General features: G+C 41.9%; 3 protein-coding genes across 3 annotated transcripts; 1 reads left to right on the top strand and 2 right to left on the bottom strand.

The window, feature by feature from the left end:
• Window positions 1-934: 934 nt before the first annotated feature.
• LOC130404766 (polycomb group RING finger protein 6-like) lies at window positions 935-10,989 on the top strand. Its single transcript, XM_056609660.1, has 12 exons — window positions 935-1,199; window positions 1,792-1,939; window positions 2,963-3,063; window positions 3,346-3,445; window positions 3,665-3,761; window positions 4,257-4,316; window positions 6,126-6,184; window positions 6,532-6,649; window positions 8,216-8,243; window positions 8,915-9,013; window positions 9,926-10,012; window positions 10,190-10,989. The coding sequence occupies exons 1-12, from the start codon at window positions 1,062-1,064 to the stop codon at window positions 10,238-10,240; spliced, it is 1,086 nt and encodes a 361-aa protein (XP_056465635.1). The 5' UTR covers window positions 935-1,061; the 3' UTR covers window positions 10,241-10,989.
• Window positions 10,990-11,087: 98 nt separating this feature from the next.
• On the bottom strand, window positions 11,088-14,315 carry LOC130404765 (alpha-internexin-like). The gene is made up of 3 exons (XM_056609659.1): window positions 13,122-14,315; window positions 12,314-12,438; window positions 11,088-11,777 (listed from the first exon to the last, which is right to left on the bottom strand). Exons 1-3 carry the CDS (start codon window positions 14,199-14,201, stop codon window positions 11,552-11,554), a joined length of 1,431 nt encoding a protein of 476 aa, XP_056465634.1. The 5' UTR covers window positions 14,202-14,315; the 3' UTR covers window positions 11,088-11,551.
• A 9,727-nt stretch (window positions 14,316-24,042) lies between these two features.
• On the bottom strand, window positions 24,043-26,255 carry LOC130404564 (glutathione S-transferase omega-1-like). Its single transcript, XM_056609371.1, has 6 exons — window positions 26,099-26,255; window positions 25,555-25,663; window positions 25,243-25,465; window positions 24,952-25,053; window positions 24,697-24,803; window positions 24,043-24,321 (listed from the first exon to the last, which is right to left on the bottom strand). The coding sequence occupies exons 1-6, from the start codon at window positions 26,124-26,126 to the stop codon at window positions 24,171-24,173; spliced, it is 720 nt and encodes a 239-aa protein (XP_056465346.1). The 5' UTR covers window positions 26,127-26,255; the 3' UTR covers window positions 24,043-24,170.
• Between the last annotated feature and the right edge of the window lie 79 nt (window positions 26,256-26,334).

Raw genomic sequence — 26,334 nt, 5'->3', positions numbered from 1 at the left:
GAAATTCATCTCAAGAAACTGGATGTGTTACCAGCGCTTGAGAATCTGTAGTGGTTCTTTTAAAACATCTCCAGTGTCAGCAATGCAGGTTGAGATGGGAGAAATGCCTCTAAGAATAATAAGAGTTAAGTTAATGCTTGCAAACTGGGTAAATCTTCAGGGGCACTGTGATACTCATCCCGCAAAGAGCGTTTTGAAAGATTGCTGGGAACACAATGCGTCTCATCTCATGAGTTTTGACTTTGTGAGTCAAAACTCTCATGTCCACCTTTTTCAGACATTTAGCAAGGCAGAACACACCAACTTTTCATTATCAGGGCTTTTGGGGAAATCAGCAGGCAATGCCATCACAGCATTATTAAGTTCCTAAGGGAAATTGGTGTAGTAGAAAGAATCTAGTTTTGTTTGTCTGTTTTATTTTATTTATTTTTTATTATATATATATTTATGTCTAGACATATATATTAAAAAAATATTCGTATTTTATTTCCTTGTATTAGCTGCAATATCTCTCGTTCACACTCCAGTCCAGTTGGTGGCGGTAATGCACCTACAAGTTGGTTTGCTAACCGCCAATAAAACCTGAAGAAGAAGAAGATGACGTCACATGAGGTACTCAGATTATATAACTAAATATATAGATAGAGATAGCCTATATAGATAAATATATATAAAGATAGATAGATAGAATAGCATAACATAGCATTGATATATAGTGAGGGATAGCATAGCATAGCATAGCATAGCATAGCATAACATAGAATAGATAGATAGTGAGGGATAGCATAGCATAGCATAACATAACATAGATAGCTGATAGATAGAGAGAGAGTAGATAGATAGATACAATGGTTTACTACTGTATTTGTGGCGGGTGCAACAACTCCAGCAAAAGTGGACATAGGGTCCATTGCTTCCCCAAGGACAAAGGGATCTTCCAAAGCTGGGTGCAATTTGTTAAGGTTAGGCGAGCAGGTTTTTCCGCTAGCTCTGTTACCGCATACTCAAGAATATGCAGCGCGCATTTCAAGGCGGAGGATTACCACTCGGGGGATGCCAAGATGGTCTCACTTGGTTTAAAGAGTGAGAGGTTGGCAAAGTTAATTCCTACCGCCGTGCCGTCTGTGAATGCAAACCTCTCTGCCTGCCCTGTCCCGAGGTCGAGAGACACCGTCTGCCGTAAGCGAGAGATTGCCACGGTAAGCATCATGCTATAGCTGCTAATTACAAGCTGCGCGTTAGCTAGCTCTGTGTGTATTTTGCATACCGTGTTCCCTTAGACACAGCCTCCACTACAAGCACGATCAATCTGACATTAGAAGAGCATATTTCGTGATTCACGAATATGAGCCAAAAAAAAATTGTCCTGAAGTAGCCTAAATGTCCATATCGTCATGAAAGCTTCATGGCTAGTGTTTGGATCAGTGATCGTCATCATCAAGCGGCTTTCACAACAGTGTGTTTGCGTTTTGTGTTAGTGCTAGACTGCTACGGTTCTCTCTCACATATATTTGACCGTGACCGTGTCACCAGGGCTGTAGTGGAGGCAAACGCAGTTTACCCACCTCTGAAATTTCAGAAACGAGAGTTTACCCACTTCTCACTTCAGAGTTTAGCTACCTCCCAAATACAGTAAATGCACTACCCTTGGTTGCGAATCACTGATCTAAGTATTCATAGTTTACCCACCTCTTATTTCACCACTACACCCTTGCATTTCTTTTTTTATATGCTTATATATACTATAGCCTACTTTATACTAATATACTTTTTTATATTTGTTTTCGCAAGATGTTGACAGACGCCTCACAGCAGGAGACCCTGGACAGTGTAGACACTGTGGAGAGTGTCGATACTGGGGATCAGCACTTGCCCTCCTCCACTTCTGACGCTGGGACTGGGACACAATGTTATTTGAAGCCCCCCCGATGGTCTCACGGTAAATCCAGCGAGCGTCAAGTCTTCTGTCCAAAACCGGAAGCGTTTATCCGATTTTATACCTTAATTTATTACGTTCATTTATGTAAACACATTACGTAACGCCCGAGTTTTATTTTATTTTCCCATTTCGCCCGTTCATTTATGTAAACACATTTATTTTATTTTCCGATTTTCTATTTCGTGTGTGTGTGTGTGTGTGTGTGTGTGTGTGTGTGTGTGTGTGTGTGTGTGTGGGTGTGTGTGTGTGTGTGTGTGTGTGTGTGTGTGTGTGTGTGTGTGTGTGTGTGTGTGTGTGTGTGTGTGTGTGTGTGTGTGTATATATATGTAATATATATGTTGAGAATTTAGCCGACACTTTTATCCGATGCGACTTTAAAGGTTTTCAGAATTTCCCCCAAAAATCTTTTGACGGAGCGCTGAGTGGCTACACAAAACATGTTCCGATCGGGTTTCGCGCATTTTGACTGCACTTGAAAGTCTCATAAGATACCGCGGGAAGACCAAAGTACCCCGAGAAGATACATCGGGCGTCGTTGATTTAACGTACATGAAAATTACAATTACACGACATTAACATACACAAATACATACGCACCTCTAAAACGTACATGAACCAATAAATAATAAATCAACTCGTAGTCGTTCCCCATAGCTTAGAGTCAGTTCGAGGTTTGCAAGTGTACAATCCTCCTGTCTTTGAACGTCTCATTGGGCGCCTGTTTACACACATCCCGGAAGACCGTTGCACCCGGCAACTCGTGGGAAATACAACCGGGAACTATCGAGTAAACAGCAACAGAGACAAGTAAAGACGATATACTTGAGAACTAACCTTTGAACCCGAGTTACTAACTCTATTGTAGCCGATACACCACACATTTGGTCCTCTAAACCAAACGGCCGACCCGGTAATAACCAACAACCATCACCAATGTGAAACGTTGAGTTGTTCACTTTTGTTTTAACGCCAACGGGAGAGTCCACCGCACGCGCTTTGTTTTAATTGTGTACTGCTTTCTAGTCCACAAGTTGAGAATGTCCCTGTCAACACACGAAGTGGAAGAGACGCATCAAAACAAAGATGCTTCGCCCTACATATCAGATACCGACTCCGAAGATGAGGTAATTCAAAGAGACAACACTTCTATCATTGCAGCAAGTGTTTTACTCCTTAACCGTTGATATTGAATACAACGTTGAATCTACACGTCGATGAGAGCATTATTTGTTTGTATTCATTTGTACTTTTTCGAAAAAAATATTTTTTACAAAAGGTAATGTGACGTAAATACTTTGCTCCATGGTTTGATTGTCCAACTTTCAGGCATAAGGGGTAATGTAACCAGTAGACATTTTGATTAATTATGTTATTTAAATGTTTGCATCTCTCTCTCTCCCCCATAGCCCAAGCTTCCTCTCAACCAGTTCTATCCATACATCCGTTGTGGTCTGTGCTGTGGCTTCCTCATCGATGCCACCACCATCACAGAGTGCCTCCATACATGTGAGTCCACATCTTGGAACGCAAGTCCCAAAGTTAGAGGCCCTTATGCTGTTTATTTAAAATGTTCAGTTTAATTTGATGACTCTGTGATGTATATCAACAACAACATGAAATCTGATGCAATAGTCCATTTACTTTATTGAATGGAAATTGTACTGGTTTTGTGAATTTCTTAATTAGATTATTAAAGCATTGTATCACTTTCTCCATTTCTCACAGTTTGCAAAAGCTGCATCGTGAAGCATTTCTTCTATGGCAACAGGTGTCCTACCTGCAGCATTGTGGTCCACCAGACACAGCCTCTCTACAACATACGGTAATATTGATCCTGAGGGTTATCCTCAGGCTGTCTGGAGCACCGAATTTACAAATACTTCAGCCATATGTCTGTAGTACTCTAGAAAAAACATTTTGAAGAACCAGATCCATTTCCATCAGCATCAACACTACCTTTTATAGGCCAAACACTATTTTTCCAAACAGGCTTATAAGAAACCCTTTAATAAGATCATTGTTGTTTCCTCCAGAGTCCCCATAGGGGCCCTGGCTTGGGAAATGCGCCGATGACGTAGCTCCTGGTTCAGCCTAGTCATTAGCACAGCTTCCTCACCCAAATTATGAATACGCAAAACTAGTGTAGCTATCGAAAAACACAAGCAAAATAGCCCCCATCCAATTAATCCTAATCAGTTTGCAGTTTGTACCAGAAGCTGATTTTTGTTTCAAGTCATATATCACACGTAATACTGTATATCTGCAGCAAAGGCTCAATTCTATGCCCTAATTTACGTTTCCTCTATCCCATTTACAGACCTGACAGGCAACTGCAGGATATTGTCTACAAAATGATTCCCTTTCTGGAGGAATGTAAGTAGTACAAATAATTATTGTTACATATATAACGTGTCACGGCTCCAAATGTTAGATTTCTTGGTGTTCTAAGCTGTTCGTATAGATCTGCGTTGCGTATTTTCGTCGTAGTAGTAATTCTTGAAGTGGAAATCAAGACAGCATGACAGGTTGGATCAGAGGATCAAATAGATGGTTTATTACAGGATGTAATACAGCAAGGTATTACATCACACCTACACTAGTCTATAGTGTAGATGGGTGAGGCGCTCTGGAGGAGATCCTGCTGCTTTTCTGTTGATCCCTCTTCTCACCGAACCAAAGGTTCGGGCAAGTTAGGGACTGGGCAATCGTCTACAAGCTTCCATCGTCCGATAGCGCCCCCTAGCGATCGCGGATAGTCGATACTATCGGGGGGCAACCTTATAATAATTATTTATAATTTTATTTTATTTTATTTTCTAATTTTTTCTTAAAAACGATGTTCTTCCCCTTGGACCAGCGTGAGCCTCCGCTGATTTAAGTTTCGATACGTCGGTGCCGGCGGCGCTGTCATGATGACACACGCTGATGACACACAGCTCGTAGCTGTGTTCGAAATCGTTCCCTATCACGGATATAGTGCACTATATATGGTGCTCACCATTTTGTGGTGTTGTTCGAATTCTCACAGGTTAATTTCATGCACTATATAGTGCACTTAAAATACCCCAAATTTGAGTGCACATATGATGTTCCCTAGTACGTGTTACTCCCGTATACCACAATGCAATGCGGTCGTGTTTTTCCGGAGGAGAAGAAGAAGCTGAATAACCGCGAAAATGAATACATTTGATGATGGAGTCTCCGGCTTTCGTTAAGAAATGTCAACAATTTATTTGGGATTTAACATAGAAAATGTAACATTCAAAATTAATAAGAAAAACCTTGTTCAAGGAAATGTAACATTCATCCAGCTTTCCTCTAGAGTGCCCGGTTTGTTTACACTATCTGGGAGCATCTGTCTGCGTCACACAAATACCCGGCACATTTACTGACGCAAATGACGTTTAGAAATGTTCAGCATAGAGTCCGAATTCTCGTTTTTTCGTTCCCTATGTAGTGCACTATATCATGAACACTATAGGGAATAGTGAGTGAGTGAATAGGGAACGATTTCGAACACAGCTCATGTACCACAGCTGTTACCCGGAAATGGTGCAGCGGGGTGTGATGTTTGATGTAATTTCGCTGTGCGAGCAGACCGGTAGGTTTCGAGCCCCTCTCCTCTCGCAGCAGTGAGTGAATACGGCAGGTCAGCGCTACATAGTGTGTTTTCCACCTGTGGCAGTTAATTTCAATTACAATTTGCGGGGCTTTTTAAGTTGTAAAAATAGCTACCACAGCGCTGTTTTTCAAAAAATTATAAAAAAATAAATATGAAAAAAAAAATCTCGCCTTTTTATCGGCAACTTCAGACGATGGAATCCATCTATCGGCAATAGTCGATAGAATCGACTATCGGCCCATCCCTAGGGCAAGTATTATACTAAAGAAGACATGAATCACAAAATAACAGTTGCGGTGTCTCCTTTGATAAGGTATATGGCCCTGGCTATGACCCAGAAGGCCAAACAAATGGAGGATTGTTTGGCCTTCTTGTATCAGTTGGAAAGGCACTGGCCTGTCCCAACACTATGAATGTGAACACAGAGAGACACTAGAATACACCAACATTCTACATTAGTTATACTAGTATTTAGTACTTCTTACAAGACCCTTTGTTGATAAACTGTTGCATTGCAGAATAAATGTTAAACTTCATTATCATGTCTACCATGATTCTTTGCAGTAGAGCGAGATCAATGTGTAACTTCTACAAACAGAGAGGCATGGAGGTGCCAAAACCAGGTAATACAAACTTGCACTTTTATGACCTGACAAACCATACTAAGTTTTATGCAGACTAACTTTTACTTTGTCCATCCTGTTTCATGTCTTCTGTTTCTTTCCCTCTCCTCCCTCTCTCTCTCTCCCTCCTCTCTTCTTTTTCTTCCCCTCCTTCTCCTTCTCCTTCTCTCCCTCCTCTCTTTCATTTTCTTTCTTTTTCTTCCCTTCTTCCCTCCTTCTTCCGTCTCCTTCTGCTCCTCCTCTCTTTTATTTCTCTCTTCTCTCCTTTCTCTTCCTCCTACTCCTCATCTTTATCTCCTCTTCTTGATCTTCCTCTACTCCTTTCTCCTCCACCTCATCTTCTTCAGTGGTGCTGTCCCCCCCGACTCCCACTGTTGCACGTAAGCCCAAGAAGGACACGTCCACCCACTCCGTGTTCACCATCCCCCCAGAGTTGGACGTGTCTCTGCTGCTGCAGTTTGTAGGGTGAGCCTCTGCTAGACTGAAGGGGTCTCAACCTGGTGGACAGCATCCATTTGTGGGTCACAGCAGGGGACAAGTTGACTGTGGGATTTGAATTTTTCCTACTATATATACTAGGGCTGTAACGATACGCGTATCGAAACCGCGACACTCAAAGCCACGCGCGATACGCCCTTTCTAACTCCGGTCAAATTGTCTAAATAATAGTCTGCTGACACCACCCCCTCTTATCGATGCCGTAAGTATGCGACGAGATGCCCTCTCTGTGATGACAGCTCTCCGTGGCTACGGAGGATTGCATTTCTCCACAGCCGCATCTGCGATATGAGCGACATTTATCCAGAGTGTGCCAAGCGTGAAAAAAATTGCCTGTGTGATCCCTGTCTCTATTGTTATGTGTGATTTGACCGGCAGTTTGTCTGCTTATAGGTCGGAATGAAGCGGCCACCGATTATTGACAGGTTGGATACTTTATTCTACCGGACTCGTTCGCTTCTTCACTAGACACACACGCTACTGCTCACTCTCCTCGCTTGTCCACTCACTCGCTGACGTCACTCACGCACACACATACGTGCACTGCCTTTCTCGCGCACACATACGCTAATCGTAACACATGCCTCGTTATTGCGACGTTCACGACGTTCATGTTTTTTTCCATCTATTGAAAGTTAGGCTATTAAACATGTTGCACTCTATATGGCCTGATTATGTCATTATTTAAGCTATAGCCTAATAAGAAGCGCTAATAGAGATATTGACTAAACCAACCAAACTAGTTGAGGGTTTTGCCTACCTGCAAGCATCCTCCAACTGCAATCTTGGTTATTTATTTATTAATTTAGCTATACTTTAATAGTATTCTTTCTTTTCAAATCTGTTGAGTGTTCCAAATTATTTGTTATTAAATGTTACATTAAGTTAATTGTTAGATAAGTGTTAATTGTTAGATAAAATGCTTTTTACATTTTTAAAAATCGTGGGATGTATCGAACCGTGGGTCAAAAATCGTGATACAAACCGAATCGTGAGTTGGTGTATCGTTACAGCCCTAATATATACGGTATATACAATTTATTTTGAAGAATGTTTGCATATTTTACTGCACAAAACAATGTATTTGGCTTGTCATTCCATTTGTTGCCAGATAGTGTCTCTCTTGTGTTGCTGCTCCATGCAAAAAAGAAACTAGACTTAACTTAGCTATAACGTGGCCATTGCCCTATATGACTGACTGCGTTATTACCGAGATCGAGATGTAACGAGAATCTAATTATTTCATTGTTTTGCCTAAAAAGAACATGCATAGTTATTTTTGTAGGATGCTGAAACAGCCACTTTCACACATCACAATTTTATTATAGGAAACACAACATTACTACATGAAATAAGCATTGACACATTGAATCATGAAATAAACGTAAAAATATAAATATAAATAATTAAAAGTACAACTGACTTAAATTGGGGTCAAGACAAGCACTGCATTATATTGGAGGTGTGCTATCAATGCGTATTATTGTGAAGGTAAAGTGTAATACTAACATTTTATTTTGTTTTTTCCCCCAGTGCTGAGGATGGTATCAAAAACTACAAGGTAATAATTAATTTAAGGTCTTGTATTTATGTGGAACAATTAAACCTGATCCTATCTCAGTCAAAACAAAGTGTTAAGACAGAGATACCAGAGTTAACCTGATGATGACAAAGTATACCGCTACAATGAAATGCGACCGAATTAGTAGGAATCAAAGCAGGCTGATAATTTCTGATAACTTCATAATTAGTTATCAGTTGAACTGCAAAAGGGTCCAGAGGCAAAAAAATATATACATTTTGAGCGATCCCATTGGTCAAAAAAACCCTATTTATTTCGCTTCTTATTCCCTTATCCTTATTTCGAAAATTGAAAATGCTGTCTTGATATCAGACTAAAGCTTAACTCAACCGAATCATAACATTTAAATCGATGCATCAACCGATTCTCGTCATTTTAAATCGATTCAGGGGCCCACGTATCAATGTAGTCGCATCTGTGTTAATCCAACCGGTTACCGTTTTGTATCGGTGAACCGTTACACCCCTAATAATATAAGATCGTGTAAAATTAAATTTTGAAGGTTTTTCAAGTCTTGTAGAATAAGGTAACCTTAACGCTATGGCTGAAGGTTTCGCCAAAGAGAACGCAACTTAAATCTGTGAGTTTGCCACTTTCAGAGGTGAAAGTATAAGTCCCAAATAACTGACTTGGCATTGTCTCGTCCCCAGCCGCTGGAGAGGCGCTACGTTCGGGTGTCTGGAGAAGCCACAGTGCGCCACGTGGAGCTCTTCATCAGGAGGAAGATGGAGCTCAGCCCCACCTGCCAGGTCAGTGTTTTACAGGTCTCTTAAGACAATGGTTGTGTGTGTGTGTGTGTGTGTGTGTGTGTTTGTGAAGAGTCGTACGCCTGACAATGGAATATGAATAGACTTATTAGGGAACAATTATAAAAAAAGAAATTACAGTATGTCAGAGTTTTATATTTGGCACGATGCTTAATGACAAAATGATCTGTCCTATTTAATCATTTAGCCGATCTCAAGCAGCCAAGCTTTGGATACTAGATAGTATCTAAAAATAGTAGTATCCCTGGCAGTGCACAAATCTAGGTAATGCGGAGCAACATTACTCTGATATAGATGGAGATGTTAATACATTTAATGCATTTATTACAAGGTCTGAGATTGCATTATTGATTGGCACAGCAATCAGCTTCAATTTTCGATGATGGTATATTTAGTGTTATAATATAGGTCTACCGCTCAGCTCTGCTGAGGATTCCAAGCCGGGCTGGGCCTCCGGGTATTAGGGGTTTCAGGTTTACATGGATCAGATTAAGAGCTCAGGGTCAGGACCAAACATAGAGCAGAACAGGAAGTGGGCAAAGGACAGGAAGAGGACAGGAGCATGATCAGCTGGCATTCAGACCCTTAATGCTATTAGAAGTCTTTGGTTTTTCTCAGTTCCCGCTTGGGAACCGCTGGGATTATCTATTTATTTTTATTTTCAGTAATTGTCCCCAATGCTAATTGCCAACTCTTAAATCTGTCCTTGATTCAAAATACATGCTCACGGATATCTTATATCTTTGTTTGTTGACCCTCAGCAAATTATTTAAATATACCTATATTTTAAAAGGTTCTCCAGGTCTTGCATATACAGCTGCCTTATGATTCGTCACCCAAAGTAAGTGTAGTGTGTGTGAGGTTGTGGTGTGAGATGTGCTTGTGCTCCCCCAGGTGGACATGGTGTGTGGAGATCATCTCCTGGACCACGACCAGTCCCTCAAACAAATCCAGAACACCATGGGAGAGGAGGCTGTCCAGGTATGTACACTGGGTTTCTCAATCACACTGTCTCACAAGTTGGTCCACAAGCCGTAGAGACAAAGGAGAAGACTTAAAAATAATATCAATATAGACACTCTGATAACTATCTGTGTCCCAGAACGGTGTGTAGGAAGTGTTAAAACTATTTTTAAATCAATGCTCTCCCCCCTGTAGGATGGCCTCTTGGTGCTCCACTTTGGCCTCGTTCTACCAAACGAGTCCTGAGTCCTGAGCACGAGACCCTCCTACGGACATACACTCAGTGGGTGTGTCTGCTCATCTCAGGCTCCCGGCACCGCCACCTACTGGGCAGACTGGGTCCTGCTGGGACTAGTGATGTAGTGTTTTTTTGGGGGGACAAATGTATTAGAGACATTTGGGAGAGAGGTAGGAAACCTGCCCTCCAAATAAGTAACATCGGAGGAGAAACGGACAAACCGACATAAATGCCTTCCTAGGAGAGGTTGTCGTAGGAGCGCACCACTACTCAGGAAGTTCTTGCACCCAACACCATCCCTGTTCCCAAGGGATCGACCGTCTGGACCATCACCCCGTGCCTGTTGATTGCCATGGAAATGGCTTTATTTCCTCCACCAATGGTCATGCTGATGAGGTCGTATGTTGGGACAAAGCACAGCGACTTCGTAATAATTGTATGCGTTTGTTTTGCGTTTTCGTTGTGGGATGGAGAATTGATTATTTAAAAAAAAAAAAAAAAGGGCTCCAAATGCAATTACCTCTTACTAGCGTTACCAAATTTATTTTTAATTTATTAGGATTGAACTTACTTGTACATTATCTTCTGAATCAATTGCTTCCACGTTGAGTGACGCACGTCATCTCCCAGCTTCTCACTTCCGTGCAAGCTTTTTTTTGTTACTGTTTTGAGACCTGTAGGGAACTGTTTTTCAAAGTACTTATTTGCGTGTTTAATAAATATTTGTGTGAAACTGAGGTCCTTTTTAATTCATTGTTTATTCACGGCATTAAACAGTCGTAAAGGATCAACTCTTAATCATTACATTTATTAATCAATCACCTTAATCCTGGTATATTTTATAAACGGTATTTGAGGCGGCCTCGTCACAAGACAAGGCTTTTCTTGTTTCTATTCGTGATATCCATAAACATGTTTACAAACACAGGAATAACCATAAATGAACTATTCTATATTCCGGTATCAACAGATTAATATGTATAAGTACATAATTAAGTAAGTTACATAAGTACTTTATTTTCAGTAAGTAGATTTAGTGATTGTCTCGATTGAGAAGGAGGTAGACAAATTCTCCCACCGCCCATTCTCCCACTAGACAAGCATATACTCGTCTAGTATATGCTCTACTATACGAGTAGAGCCTAGCTTATTGATAATAAACAGCATAGTTAAATAAACCTGAACACTCCTGCCAAACATTTAAAATATCTAGTATAACTGTTAAAGATGCAACCGGAACAGAATAGATCAGACCCAAAGTCTGATCTATTCTTTTTCCACTTTGTTTACATATCAAAGAGTATTCTCTTTGGGTTTGTTTAGCTGTTGGAGTTGACGTCTGCGTCATCATCGTTCTTCATCTCCCCGGGCTCTTTGGCAGTGTTCCCCTCTGGGGAGGCTTGTTTCTCTCTGCGACTGCTCCCGGTGGAGCTCAGAGAGGAGCGGGGCAGGGGGAAGCCGTAGCCGCCGCCCACGGTACTGTGGTTGGACACGCCGAACGAGACGCCCGAACTGAAGTGGCTCTCCTCCCCTTCCAGCAGTTTTCTTTTGGACCAAGAGGGAAAGATATTAATATTCAGGAGATGTAATGACTTACTCTGACATGGATAAAGATGACAGTTGGTGTGGTGGAAAGGTTGACCTCTCTATTCTTTACATTTTCCGTCTTCGTTAATTGTACAGTCAATTTGTTCGGTCATGTTTTAGAACTGTAGCACCATGGCTCTAGTGTTGTCTAGTGGCTGCCAACCGGTTTTGGCCTGTGGCCTCATTTTTATTAGAAAATGTATTGCTATCACAACTTGCATCTGCTTCAAACATCTTTATTTTTTATTCTTTACTCTTAACAACATCAAACCACAATACGTTTTTAGTTTGCTTTGGGATACAAGTCATGTATACCTTTAGGTATCAGGAATGCATCATCAAACAGGTAACTTATTATTTACTTATTAAAGACCACAAAGTTGAGGACACATTCTGTTCTATATGTTCGTCAGCCATTTAGTATTCATCTCGATAAAAGGATTGTAACGATGGGGGCTGCCAAGCTGCTAATTGGTTGGTCTGCTAGCTGGTACCTGTATGCTGCGATCTCCATGTCCAGTGCCATCTTGATGTTGAGCAGCTCCTGGTATTCCCTCATGTGCTGCGCTGTCTCACTCTTCATGTTGCGCAGTTCACTGTCCAAGTGGCCAATAGTGTCCTGGAACATGCAGAAAGAGAGGCTGAGTGGGTGAACGCCAACCCTCATCTCAAGGCTAACACTTTTCTGTAATATAATATAATATACAAACATACAATTGTGTTATTCAAGTAGGCTACTTTTTCCACTTTGTTTACATATTTTCTGATTGATATTGCATTAAACTTTTACATTATCACTTTTCTTTTTCTATTCAAATGTTGTCATCTTTTGTAATCTTATTTTAGGAAATGATAGAGCGAGTTAGTGAATGAAAGTGAGAAAATTGCCCTATTATACCACTAGCTGTGAGAAAAACTAATGAGACGAATGACTGATAGATCACTCAATCAGGCCTTTCGAACAAGTACACTTTAACCTTATGACTCAACACCTTCCATTAAGAAGGATTAACGTGCCATCTTTAAGGCCACCACCTTCTGATCCAATAAGGGTCCAGGGTGGCGGTTGAGGTGGTTGATGAACCGAGATAAATGAATTAAAGGTGAATCGTTTGGACACCGTTTGGGTTAGTATTGATATAGTAGCCTACGTTTTCTGCGTTATTGTGTAATTAGAATGGACGTTAAAGCGATGTGCAATCGATCTCCAGTAAAAGTCAAACCTGAAATCCTAATCTATTCAAACGTTCCACAAAATAAAAAATAATCAATGTTATCATTGTTCCTGGTGTCTGCTCTTGCCTGCATGGCGGCTATCTCCGCACTGTGTGTGTCCTCCGCCTCCCTCATCTGTCTCTCCAGAGACTCGTTGGCCCCTCGCAGCGTCTCAAGCTCCAGGGTCTTGGACTGCAGCTGCCTCCGGAACTCGTTGATCTCCTCCTTGCTGGCGCGCATCGCCTCGTTGCCCCGGATCGCCTGTTCGTTCAGGTTGGCGAACTTGGACTTGTACCACTCCTCGGAGGACTGGAGGTTCTTTGACGCCACGGCCTCGTACTGGTTCCGTATCTCCTTCAGAGCCAACGTGAGGTCGGGCTTGGGCATCGCCACGTCCACGGACGCCCCCTGCGCCGCGGCGTGCATCATCGCGCTCAGCTCGTGCATCTCCTCGCCGTGCACCTTCCTCAGGAAGGAAATCTCCTCCGACAGCGAGTCCACTTTGCGCTCGAGGTCCAGGCGTGCGAGGGTCGCGTCGTCGACGTCTTTCCGATACGACTTGAGGGTCTGCTCGACCTCCTTTCGCGCCCTGACCTCGTCTTCATATTTGGCGAGGAGCTTTTGGTGCTCTTCCTCCAAGTTATCCCGCTCGATGAGCACTTGGTTCTTCTCGGCGTTAAGCTCCTCCACCTGGGCGCGCAGGTTGCGCAGCTCCTCCTGGTAAAGCTCGGCGACGCGCGACGGTTCTTGTTGTTTGCGTTGCAGTGTGACCAGCTCGCTCTCCAGGGCACTATTCTGCTGCTCCAGGTGCCGGACCTTGTCGATAAAAGTGGCAAAACGGTCGTTCAGCCCCTGCAGCTGCTCCTTCTCGCTGGTCCGAACCAGTTTGAACTCGCTGTTGACCGCGGAGACCTGGGTTGAATCCACAAAGTCCCCGGCACCCGGGGTCCTCCTATAGTAACCGAAGGATGACGCGGACGCGGTGTTGCGAGACGACGACCCCTGCAGAGATCTCAGGGATCTGGTGTCAGCTGAGCCGCGAGACACACTTCCAGCGCTTCTCCCGCGCGAGGAGGAGGAGGTGGATGTGTTCGAAAAACGCGGGGAATCCCCGAAAATCTTTCGATAGGATGAAGAAGAATAGTGTTGGTCTCCATAGTTCGTCATTGCGGCGAGACGACAACGTAGAGGGGGAAGGCGACAGACTGATTTACTTAAGAGCTTTAGTGGAGCTTATAAAGGACTGCGGTCACGCAATCTACACTTCGGAGTAGCGCGCCCTCGCCGTCTAAACTTAAAGGATCGATTGCGCATCTAGGTTGCCTTTTACGGTAAAACACTTAATTGCGCCGACAGGGTGCAATGAAGTTCACCTCATTAAGTGAGAAACAGAATGACCACGAAAGTGGTTCAAAAGGGATTTTAACATTTAGAAAAACTAGGTGTAGAAAAATGGAGAATACAAATTATATATAGAAGGAGGTCTATGGAGAGAATACAAATTATACAGAAAAAATACCTAATTTTTCTCTGCTTTTGATTCCCCATCGTGTGAATGCTGTATCAGCATTCACTCTAAATATTCAAATCTTTATCATATTATAGATATTATGCTTTAACGACATAATTGCATCATTTATACTTTTTTCCAGAATCAGTTTAATTTCATACCGGCTTCGTATATTTTTTGGCACATGATAAGCTCCTCTAAGATGTTTGGGAGACCTGTGGCTTAATTATGATCTGCCATAATAAATGGGCGCCATGTAATTCTGGCTGAGTTATGGCTTATGTCTGGTTAACCAGCCGACAGGGTGATGAGCGGGATTGCATCCCATGACTTCGGGTGCGTTTATGGCTTATGTCCTGTTAACCAGCCGACAAGGTGATGAGCGGGATTGCATTTCATGACTTCGGGTGCGCTTTGGCATCTATCCGGCTAGCCATAAGGCTGCGCAAAGACCGGGAATTTTGAAGAATCATGCCCAGAGAAGAGCTCTCCAACAACAGTTTGCCGGCGTGATAACTTAAGGTAAGTTGCATAGCCTACATTTATTCTCTTTCTAAAAAAAGGTATTGTTATTACTCACATTAAGTTACTCATGGTCGTTTTATCGGTTTGAAACGCCCTAGTCATGCGCTCCACAACGTTACATTTAATAGCTTATCCTACGTTAAGCGTTTGCTAAATGACTAAATATGGTGGGATATAGAGCAGGCAATTGCAGCGAGCCGATCATTATTTCCTTCCTAGCTAGAATATATTCTAGCCTATTTCTTGTGGATAATACGCCTTGCATCGTGTATAAATGTATTTTAGATAAGGAGTATGGTAAATCCTGAATCTATCCGCGCTACCTTTGAAACCTATGTCGAATGAAGTCGAGCAGGCTAGGCTAATAAGCGAGTAGGCTACGCGCTCGGTGGGACCGTGGGAAATATGCAGAGACAGTGAAAATAAATATGTGAATCACAGATAACCACCACCTTTAACCTTGCAAATCCGTTGGCCCAACTTGCCAAAAAATGAAGAGGACCAATCGAGACACACACACACCACACACACACACACCACACACACACACACACACACACACACACACACCACACACACACACACACACACACACACACACACCCACACACACACACACACCCTGCATTTATTGATTTGTCAATATGTTCAGTTATTTTTTAATTGTTCTGTTGTTAAATGTAGGTTTGGCATGCAAGGCAGTAGGGTTAAACTGGTTAACAGTTTGATTTTTGTTTTCATGCAGAAGACCAGCTACTATGTATTCCGTTGTCTGCTTTGACAATTCCGAGGAGGTGGAGGTTGTGCCCACGCAATGGTACAATAGTGGGGCATGCAGTTTTTTTTTTTTTTTTTCTTCAGGTATGTATCCTTAAATAATTACCCGATCAGTCATGATATCAATAAATACAATCCTAAATTCGAGTTCTGTTCAACAGATAACTATCTGGAGTGTCGCCAGAAGCTGCCACTGGCTCAAAACCAAATTGATTTGGCATCAGAGGCCGAAGACCCGACAACAGACCGCAGACCCAAAAGAAAATCAAGTATGACTTTTATGCATCTCAAAATGACTTTTTTTTATTTGTGCAAAGCCAGTCTCTTTATGAACTCATATATTTGTCTTTTGTTTTGTCTGTCTCTAATAAAGGCCAAGTAGACACGTCCGACTGGACTTTGAAAGTCAAGACCCCAGTCCTCCAAAGAAACAGGCCTTCCAAAATCTCCCTAAGACCCCTGCTGTCTCTGGACCGTCCAACATCAGCCGCTGTAATTAAAGTCTTTAGTTTTAAATAAAATGTAATTTAAAAGTTGCTTTTTTAGTGGAGATGATAGATGAAAAAATATGTAAATTGTTGTTCACTAATAAACTAGGCAATCATAATTGAAAATTAAGTTGAAATTTGAAATAATAACAATTCATAGGTGTTTAAAATATATATTTTTACGCCCACCTCCAGCACTTAAGGACCCTGGGGTCAACCCTTCGCCAAGCAATTGGCACGAGTTATGGTGGAGGTGACATGGCAGAGTCAGGGACAGAGGTGGAGATAGTACACCTTATCAGGGCCAGTCTGTCAGTCCAGGGTCAGGGAGTCAGCAGGGGCATCATGCTATCAGAGGCTGTGATCAAATGTGTGGAAGTAAGAATTAATGTGTTACCTCCTCCAGCCGTCACTTGATATGAGTGATATATTCACTCTCTATATATATATATATGGGTATATATCCTTGGGATATAATAGATAAATAGATAGATGGATAGGTAGCTGGGCAAATTAATAGATTAATAAATAATACATAAATAAATAATGAATGTACAGACAAAAATGCATGCGTTGAAGATTTAAAACTGCCTTTTTATAAGCCTACTAAATGTTGCTTTTTTTATTTTACGCTCTTCTGCGTGACCTGTTGGTTAACCAACAATCCTGATGGACCAGCAAAAGACCATGATACGCATGATCCAAGACCTCCACAGATCTATCCAGGGAGGTCAGAAGATGTCCACCACCTCCAGGCATACTGCCTATTTTCCGCTAGGGGATAAACTGGCTCTGGAGACCCTGGAGGGCGACCTGGCAAGCCAGCGGGACCTTCGTCAGGAATTGGTGAGCTGCTTTTGATTTTCTTTGTTTCCCATACATAGCACAGCGCCACAGAATCAACACTGAGCGCTAAATTTATTCTGCTTTTTTTCCTTTTCTTTTTTTTATGTTAGTATGATATAGGCTACCATGCTGAAACACACCTGGCCAAAATTATTGTTAATTCAAAATTATTGTTAACTAAAACGATGTGATTAATATGAAAAACGTCCGTCAGAACCCCGTTTCTGGGAGACAACACACAGCCCACACAGCCACAGAGCATGCACCTATCTCCCGTGATAAGTTATTTTGTCAATGCTTACAGTTGGAACTTTGCGGGAAAAAGATTGTAGCATGCATTGCAGTATTGCTGTTTAAATCCAGTTATATTTGTTAAAATCACTGACACAAACTATCTTTGTGTGCTTCTTCAATTTCAGATGCAGTTAGGCGCAATCCATCCTGTTCAATCGCAAACGGATGTGCAAATTTGCGGATGCCATTAAACAATGGTTTTACTGGGCTGGGGATAGGGAGGGAGGAAGGAAAAAACGCCAGCCGGCTCCAAACCAGGAGCAAACTGATTAAATCGAATAAAGATACTACTTTTATAATATTTTGTTTAATTATTTGTGCATTATACACATAGAAAATAAATTAACAATGTAACTTATGAGGTTTGGGTCAATTATGGGATCACTTGGGTCAGTTATGGGATCACTTTGGGTCAGTTATGGGATAAATTTGGGTCAGTTATGGGATCATTTTGGGTCGGTTATTGGGATCACTTTGGGTCAGTTATGGCTTCTTTTTGGTAATGGTCTGGGGATTTTGGCCACTCTTTGGGATACTGGCTACATTTTGGTATTCCAAAATTGGTTTTGGCTGGGTTTTGGCCTCCTTTTTGTTTTCTTTTGGCACAAATTTGGGCTGTACATCATTCCAAAGCATTGCCAAAATGGCATGCCAGTTTTGGGCCATAAGATTTTTGCTATATGGTTAGAGGCTAGGTGCTTGCTAGGTGTATTAATTTTAAAAATAACTGTTGCTCAGCAAAGATGGGAAATACTATCAAATGTATATTTATACCAGCATGAATTTTACCGTACATGCAGGCCTATAAACACACCTTGCCCACTGCATCCGTCTGTTGACGGATCTCATTGACTTTGCATTGGGCGATCCTGAAATGGATTGTGGGTCCGTCCGTTCCATCGGCTCCATCTCTTGCGTTCAGAAGTTGGGAAAATTTCAACTTTTCGGGCTGCAACGGATCCGTCAGCCAATCAGATCTTGGCTCCGTCGGGAAATACCACTCCCCCATCCGTCAGACACGCCTTCCGTCGTCCATTGCGTCTGCCGTGTATTCCCGCCGATGTGGCAATGCTGTATGGTTATGCTATTGAGAGCCTAAATAAATGGACTACAAGTTAATTACGAACGATTATTTAAGTTTAACATTTTGTTCAGCAAATTTGACAACTGACTGAATTTCAGGTTGTACTTTTTTCTAAGTGGAGCCATGTCATTTGAACGTTTGCGCTACAATCTTATTATTGTAGCCCCGTAGAGTATAGACTTTAATGTGGTTGCATTATTAGGCTATTCTAATGACTCATTTTGGCATATGGTGTATGTGCTGCACTTTCCTATCCTTTATGTAAACACTAACCTACTCGCCTGCCCCGACGTGAGTCAGACATGACGATGGGTCTTTCCTTTCCTTCTCAAACTACGTTAAAATTGCATGTTTATCAGCCCCGTTTTCAAAAATTCTCATGGGGAAAAACCCTGAACCCTCATTTTAAAAAGGACTCTTAACTTCTGGGCTACAGCCCCGAATGTTTTCAATTGCTAGCGACGCTCCTGATACCAGCAACAAGGCCCTTAGGTTAGTTTTACTGAGAGGCAGGAGATGGTATTCCAGTTCCAACAATTATTCCATTATTACAAAAGTTAAAATCTCATAAAGATACTAAAAAACATTTACTCAATAGGGATATCAGGACAGAAACTCCAATTCAACAGCTGAGGCTTACCAGTTGGGAGATGGGTCAGCGAGGGATGTGCGGGAACGCACACACGAAGACACACGCACTCGATTATTTTAGAAGTAAACATCATTAACTTGTTTAAATCACCCAACAAAGTATCCTAATGCAACGGATACAAAATAAATGATTAACATAAATAAACTAATCAAAATGGGAACATAGGCCAACACAATTTAATTTAAGAAACCAAAACAATAAGGGGAAAGTAACAGATTTATCTAGCCTGCCAGACCAAGCTCAATCATAGATTGCACATCCTTCGAACGCAGCTAAACGAACAGTTTTATTGGGAGTGGGTGGAATAGTAAATAGGCTAAGCCACGCCTACATGTTCTAATATACCCAGGTAAACTTTGGCCTTTGGCCTGTCTTTGTTATAGCGGAAATGGCAAAATGTACATGTTTGTAGTCATTAACTTGTCTACAAAATCATAGAACCTTATATGGTGTTGTCCATTGTGTGGAGAATAAACAATTCATTACTGTGCTGCGTTCTTCGAAGAAAGTAGTCCATCGCTTTTAACTCACTTTATTTGTCAAAGTATTTCGGTATTGTAACTACGAAGCAAAAGGAGGGGAATTGTATTGAACACGTGCGAGCGACTACCAGCTGGCCAATACCATAGGCATAGCGGCCATGCCTTTGTCTCCTCCAGGTTGGACTACTGCAATGCACTCCTCATTGGGATCCTGGCAAGAGCATCCAGAGGCTCCAATACATTCAAAACAGTGCTGCCAGGGTCCTGATGAGGGTGCGCAAGCATGACCACATCACCCCCATCCTGAAATCACTGCACTGGCTCCCTGTCTCACTCAGAATTGAGTACAAGGTCTCCCTCCTCACCCACCAGTGCCTTCACGGACTTGCCCCCCTCTACCTTCAGGAACTCCTCACCCCCCCGACAAACTCACGTACACTCCGTTCAGGATCCACTCACACCCTCCAAACCCGACATACAAAGCTGTGCACCATGGGTGATCGGGCCTTTTTTGCTGCTGCCCCTAGACTATGGAACGCCCTCCCTGACCACCTGAGGGCTCCACAGACTACAGCTCTTTTTAAACGGAACCTCAAAACCCATCTCTTTAAAAGAGCATTTAGCTAAACTTTCTTTGAGGTTCCCCTTTTAATAGTTTTTTTGGTATTTTTTCTCTGAAGCACTTTGAGATTCTTGAATATAAAGTGCATTATAAATACAATTTATTATTATTATTATTATATTATTATACATTGGGGGTACAAGTCCCCCCCAATGTTCAGATATGCCCAAAATGTCCCCCCCAATCGCTGGGAATATATAGCAATTCAATATTTCCATGTACGGTTTTCTCTGAAGAACACTCCGTTCCCTGAACGCATCTCTGCACACAGTGCGCGCCGCACACCCTAATAACTCAATCCGATTCCATTTACAGCTCTTACAGCCAATGGGAATATGGCTGTTCGTGCTATCTAGCCAATGGGACAGATCCATGATTTGATTCGTCCCCGCACGTGCGGCTCGGTGACGGTGACTTGTCACTCGATTGCTTTGGGCATCAACCGTCTTTTTACATGACCACGGAATCAAAAACTTCAACAACAGCAAATGAGTGGCGTGTTACGATCGAAAACACTGGTAAGTTGTGTGATAGTGTCTCTCAAATTTCGTTGGTTGTTGTCGCTTCTCTAGCGAGCAGCATCATTAGCTATGTGTTACCTATGTAGTAAGACAGCTAGATGACGTTGCCCCGGTGTTACACCGAATTCTGCGACCCGCCGAAATCTGTGACCCCAGGGGGCGCTGTTGCACTTTTCTGCATCATGCACGAGGTTGAAGCGTAGACAGCCATGAAGTCGTTCACGTGCGAATGGGTACATTCGTTTTGTGTACATTGGGTGGGCAATACTTCCTTTCTTGATAGCGTCTTACTGACTGTAGCATCTTATGGGGAAAGAAGCAACGGTGATGGACCGTACTAAACGCCCTATCCATAGGCTACTATGGGTCTGTGAAAGGCTAATGAATGCCAAGAACATACGGTGTGCTTAATAAATTATTTATGTTTTTGTTATGATGCCCACCGTTTTTATTTTTATGCCCACCGGTATAATTTTTTTTACTGCCGTTTATGAAATAAATATGAACTAATGCTCTCTTCAGATGTCTGCGCAATGTTGACACACTTATATTAATGCCCTCCTCACTTTTAAGGAACATCAATATTTCCCAATGCCTCAACCCGAGCAGGAAATAAAATACGATAGCGTCGGATAGCGTCATCTTTACCGCTGCAGCTAGCCAGCAACGTTATTGATGAATGAGAGGCGTGATCCTTTTCTCGTAAACGAGATCCTTATGTCGTAAATACGATATCTTCTCGTAATTTCGAGATCCTTATCTCGTTATTACGAGATCGTGAGTGTGCTAACGGCTACATTAGCTGTGAAAAAAAAAATATTGGTGAATGCTCAGCGCCACCGTACAAATGAAATAAATATATATAAAAGTTTGCATGGAGCCTAATAACCTGTGGACTAAGCATTATAGTAATTGTTATTAAGTCAAGTCTCATTCAAAGTTACAAAACATCGTATAATGTATGTATTCATAGATTAATCTATAACTAATCAGAAAAATGTAGGTTATGTCCTTGACATGTCACAGTGCATCATTCAATACGGCTAATGGTTTCACCATGAGATTAGCTCAGTGCGCTCTCTCATGAAACTCATCTATGTACTTATTAAACAAGTGGTTGAAAATATCAGAAAATCTGTTTTCTGAGGGGTAACAAAAGTTTTGGGGTGACTTCTATTTAGGTCCATGAGATTGATGCACCTGGGTGGGTTTACTCAACATTGGCAAATGTGATGGTTATGCAATAAAAAATGTAATGGAAGTAAGAACTGGCTGGATATTGTGTCCTTGTTGTGATGGTGCAGGTGTTTGTTTGTGTATTTTGTAAAAAAAAAAAGACAAAACATCAATGAATAAAATGTGGAAGAAAAAGAACTGACTGGATTGGTTGAAATATTGAGGAGCACAAAATTATATTTAATTTAAAAAGTAAAGGAAAACAGCTCTGAAGCATATGTGTGTCAACCTTTTCCTAATTTCAAGTCTTCCACACTCCCAGACTAAAGTGTTTTAAACATAAAAAGGTCTTCAAAATGAGGTGCTAGGTATTGAGATTTTGCTTTCAGACTGCACCAGATTAATGCATGTTCAAAATCTTTGCCTGGGGGGGGCCGAACCACGCCCCCAGGCATTTGTCCCCCCCAATGTTGAAACCATGGCTACCTCTGCCTCTAACCCGCAAGTCTGGACTACCGGAAGTTTCTGCCCTTGTTTGCTTCCGGACCTGTTTAAATACCTAGTAGGCGTGGCCTATGTGATGTATTAACCTCGGCTTCCTCACCTGTCTAAAGGTGTTGCCTTCTGTGGATGGAGTAGCTATTGCAGCCTTCAGTAAGGTCCTGCTCCCCTTGTGGCTATGCACAGTATTTACAGCTTATATGTTCGGTCCTGCTTCCTAGTGGCTATGTGAGGGTAATACAGCTTGTGTGTTGGAATCTGCTTCCTAGAGGCTATGTGGGGGCAGCTTATGTTCTTAAAATACGTAACAATTGTTTGAAACATGTCATCAGAAATAGCAGAAGCCCAAGCGGTTTGTCAGCAAAAAATCAGCAAATCAGTCTCCAAGCAAAACAGCCTCCAGGCAAAATAGTCTCCCGGCAAAATAGCAGTGTTTCTATGCTTTTAGGGCTCAGAAGACCTGGCCTGGATCCGATCAGGCAGCGTCACAAATCACAGCTGAAGGAGAGGTGCGCTCACGAGCATCAGCAGCAAACTGCAGCAATCGCGAGCCGATCGCACCAAAGGACGCGCCACGCCAGCAGTGGCTACCCAAATACAGTTTTCAAACGAGCAAAAACTGCTGAGATAGGCTAATTTGTGTGCTAATTTTAAATGCAAACAATTGCAGCTAGCCATCTACTGCTACATACCTGTGCCGGTGGCAAATTGACGAGAAGACTCGCAACCAGCAAATGGGCGGGGCCTGAGTGCCAGAGAGCCAAGTGGGAGCAGGACGGACAATGCCTACCTTCATAGGGTGGCCTCAGGTGGTGCTTGGCCAACAAGCACGGAGACACTTCAAGCATGGATGAATTATTTATCCAAGGAGGAGGAGGAGTCCAACTGTATAATTCTCATCATGTGAGCTTATTTCGATCAACAACTGTGAAGGATTAAGGCCAATAACATACTTTTCCAAGTTACTGACACACACACACACACACACCACACACACACACACACCACACACACACACACACACACACACACCCCACACACACACACACACACACACGTCCAAATCGACTATGACATTTTGTTCTAATGACTCACTTGATTTAAGCTATTCAACATTTCTACTGCCAACTGCTCTCCTACAATTACTTCTTACATTACAGCTATGCCACTACTACCTCCTTTTCCTCAAAATTGTATTCTCTCCGTCACTTTTCTATGCTTCCATCTTTTTCATCTAGATATTTATTCTTGCAAAACTTAAGTAGAAAACACTGGTCGATGAATATATAATTACTCATAAAGTTATCAACAGGCAGCTCAAGTTAAAAAAAACAAATCTGATCTGATTTCAAAGTGCCCAATGGTTTTGAGCTAAAATGTTTTGGACGATTTAATCCAATACTACGGTATATTATAAATACAATGCTATTTCATTTATGAAATAGTTCAGTTTATCAAAAAAATCGTTCGATCAATGGAAATACTGTTAATATTTTGTGCTTTGCATTGAGCGCTTTAGGACATCTCCAGGAGGTAAAAGGACACACACATCAGTCTTACAAAACAAAGCTTTAATTATAACTAATTAGAAACATTTAGGATTGGACCTGAATAGAAAAGATCTCAATAGGCATGGTGCTCAGCTGCTCTCTTCCTCTCTACAGGCCATAGTCGTAGTCGGCTTTCCCCGCGATGTAGGACGTGTAGAAGCCTATGTGTGTGTCCGGAGCGTGCAAGGTTTCTTTAACAGCAGGGTCCTCCAGCATGCGCTCAGTCCACTTCTTAAGCTCTGGGGTTCCATCCAGGAAGCTAGGGGAAAAAACACAATTGTATTGAACTTATTTTCTTAAAGGGCCCATATTTTGGTGTTCAAATAGGGGCCTGTTAAGACAATACCAAACTTAATTTGGCTTGTGAACCCAACTTCTTACATTTTTCCAACCTTCTTTCCAATACATCGTTTTAATCCCATCTGTGACATTGATAATATTAACATCAACATCTGGAATATCGATGTCCCAGTGAATGTATGCAAATCACCAAAACAAATAAGTTAAATAATTTCATCATTGCATTATCAAGTATCTATAGTTTATGACAATCCCCTGCAAACCCCCATGCATACCAGGCCAACCCTGTCGTTATGCGTCACCTATGAGCCATGTATTTCTGCACAATACTTACTGTTTCAGCTGCATGCCTTCCATCCTCTCAAACCAAGGCCACATCATGTAATCGATCATTGTGATTGAGTCACCAGCCATGTAGTTGCTCTTTTTAGTCTTAAGATGCTGAAATGAAACAATGTTAAATATTTAGTTATCAACACTGGCACACTGATGTTCAATATAATTTGGTTTTGGAGCTAGAAAAAAGAAGAAGCTAGAAACTGTGACAATGCAGGTATTTTTTGCTTAGCGGCAAAAAACATTGACTTGCCTCATTTAATTTGGCTAACTTCTCTTTCAGTTCCCCCTCGAGGGCAGACACATCCTCGCCGCTCCTTTTGCCCATGGGGATCTTGTAGAAGTATGGTACAACCTAGGGAAAAATAACGAGTGGGTTTTAATATCCATACATGATGGCAGAGAAGAGTACAGCAAGCCAAATGTCATAAAAACAATGATACACTCTCTATTAAAGGCAAATTATCTATTTTCATTAGTTAGTGAGCAAGGGCATTTACTGATATGCACAGAAAGAAAATACAGGTAGCTTTTGTAGGCCTACCTTGGAATAACATTCCAACATCATCTTCTGCTGAGCTTTCTCAAACGGATCTGACGGAAGCAGTTTGTTGTCGGGGTAAACCTCGTCCAGGTACTCGCAGGTGATCGGGGACTCGTATATCACCTGGCCGCTAGGGGTCTCCAAAGTCGGCACCAACCCAAGAGGATTCTTCTCCAAGAACCAGTCGGGTTTCTCCTTTAAGTTGATGTTGACAACGTCATGCCTGGGGAGGCATATATTTTAAATATCGTAAGGCTTAAAGAACAGTGGGTTCCGACAGTCGATTGATCCAGGTCTATGTAATTGACTTACTTGATGCCTTTTGCTTGAAGTACTAATCTGGCTCTCTGGGCAAATGGACAGAATCTCATGCTGTACAGTCTGATAGTGCCTTCAGGCACTGGACCAGGCGCAGTGCTGCCTGAAATTCATCAAAAGAATGATGATGATAACATTATCATATTCAAAGGTCTTGATAGTGAAACAATTAATTGTCAACACAGCACCGTAGCCAACTACAGTATCCAGGTTTCCTTGATCAAATAAAACAACTCGTGATTGCACTGGGAAGACGACAAACCATGACTTTGCATAATTTATATTCTTGCCTATCGATGTGGATTTTAATGAATAGACACTGGATGTGTAGTTTTGTGTACAGTATGCCTTCGGTGCTTATAGTCCTACCAGATAACACATATCATATTTTATAAGAACATATTTTAAAGCATTTCAACCTCTTTCTAATCTAATATTTTCGGTATCTAAACCATACCGTTTTTCCAAAAAATATTTTGCAATGACATGCATATCCTGTTTATTCAGTATTGCGTCAAGTTCAATAGATCATAATTACCTTTGGCGAAAGACTTTTGAGTAGACATTATTTCAGCCGGGGGGACAATGATACAAATCGAAGGTGTATGAATGACCAAGACGCAATTTAGAACAACAGTCGGCCCTTCTATTAGCCTATATAAACGCTCTGAACTTCCTGAATGGGATCGTCTCAGCTCAGCGCGTCATCATGGGGGTGTGTCTAAGTCTCAGCGCGTCATCATGGGTGTGTGTCTAACTCTTTCGCGTCATCTT

The sequence above is a fragment of the Gadus chalcogrammus genome, chromosome 15 (assembly GCF_026213295.1).
Source record: "Gadus chalcogrammus isolate NIFS_2021 chromosome 15, NIFS_Gcha_1.0, whole genome shotgun sequence".
NCBI classification, from domain to species: Eukaryota; Metazoa; Chordata; class Actinopteri; order Gadiformes; family Gadidae; genus Gadus; species Gadus chalcogrammus.
Note: the sequence above shows the minus strand (reverse complement) of the source record. Positions and strands in the feature narration are given on the sequence as shown.

Coding starts and splice junctions, on each gene's coding strand:
- LOC130404766 (XM_056609660.1), top strand. CDS start 1,062: ATGGTCTCACTTGGTTTAAAGAGTGAGAGGTTGGCAAAGTTAATTCCT. Junction 3,446..3,664: donor CACAGAGTGCCTCCATACAT/GTGAGTCCACAT, acceptor CATTTCTCACAG/TTTGCAAAAGCTGCATCGTG. Junction 3,762..4,256: donor CAGCCTCTCTACAACATACG/GTAATATTGATC, acceptor TCCCATTTACAG/ACCTGACAGGCAACTGCAGG.
- LOC130404765 (XM_056609659.1), bottom strand. CDS start 14,201: ATGACGAACTATGGAGACCAACACTATTCTTCTTCATCCTATCGAAAG. Junction 12,439..13,121: donor CGGAGATAGCCGCCATGCAG/GCAAGAGCAGAC, acceptor TGCATGTTCCAG/GACACTATTGGCCACTTGGA. Junction 11,778..12,313: donor ATGGAGATCGCAGCATACAG/GTACCAGCTAGC, acceptor TTGGTCCAAAAG/AAAACTGCTGGAAGGGGAGG.
- LOC130404564 (XM_056609371.1), bottom strand. CDS start 26,126: ATGTCTACTCAAAAGTCTTTCGCCAAAG. Junction 25,466..25,554: donor CTTCAAGCAAAAGGCATCAA/GTAAGTCAATTA, acceptor ATGCCTCCCCAG/GCATGACGTTGTCAACATCA. Junction 25,054..25,242: donor TGTTGGAATGTTATTCCAAG/GTAGGCCTACAA, acceptor ATTTTTCCCTAG/GTTGTACCATACTTCTACAA.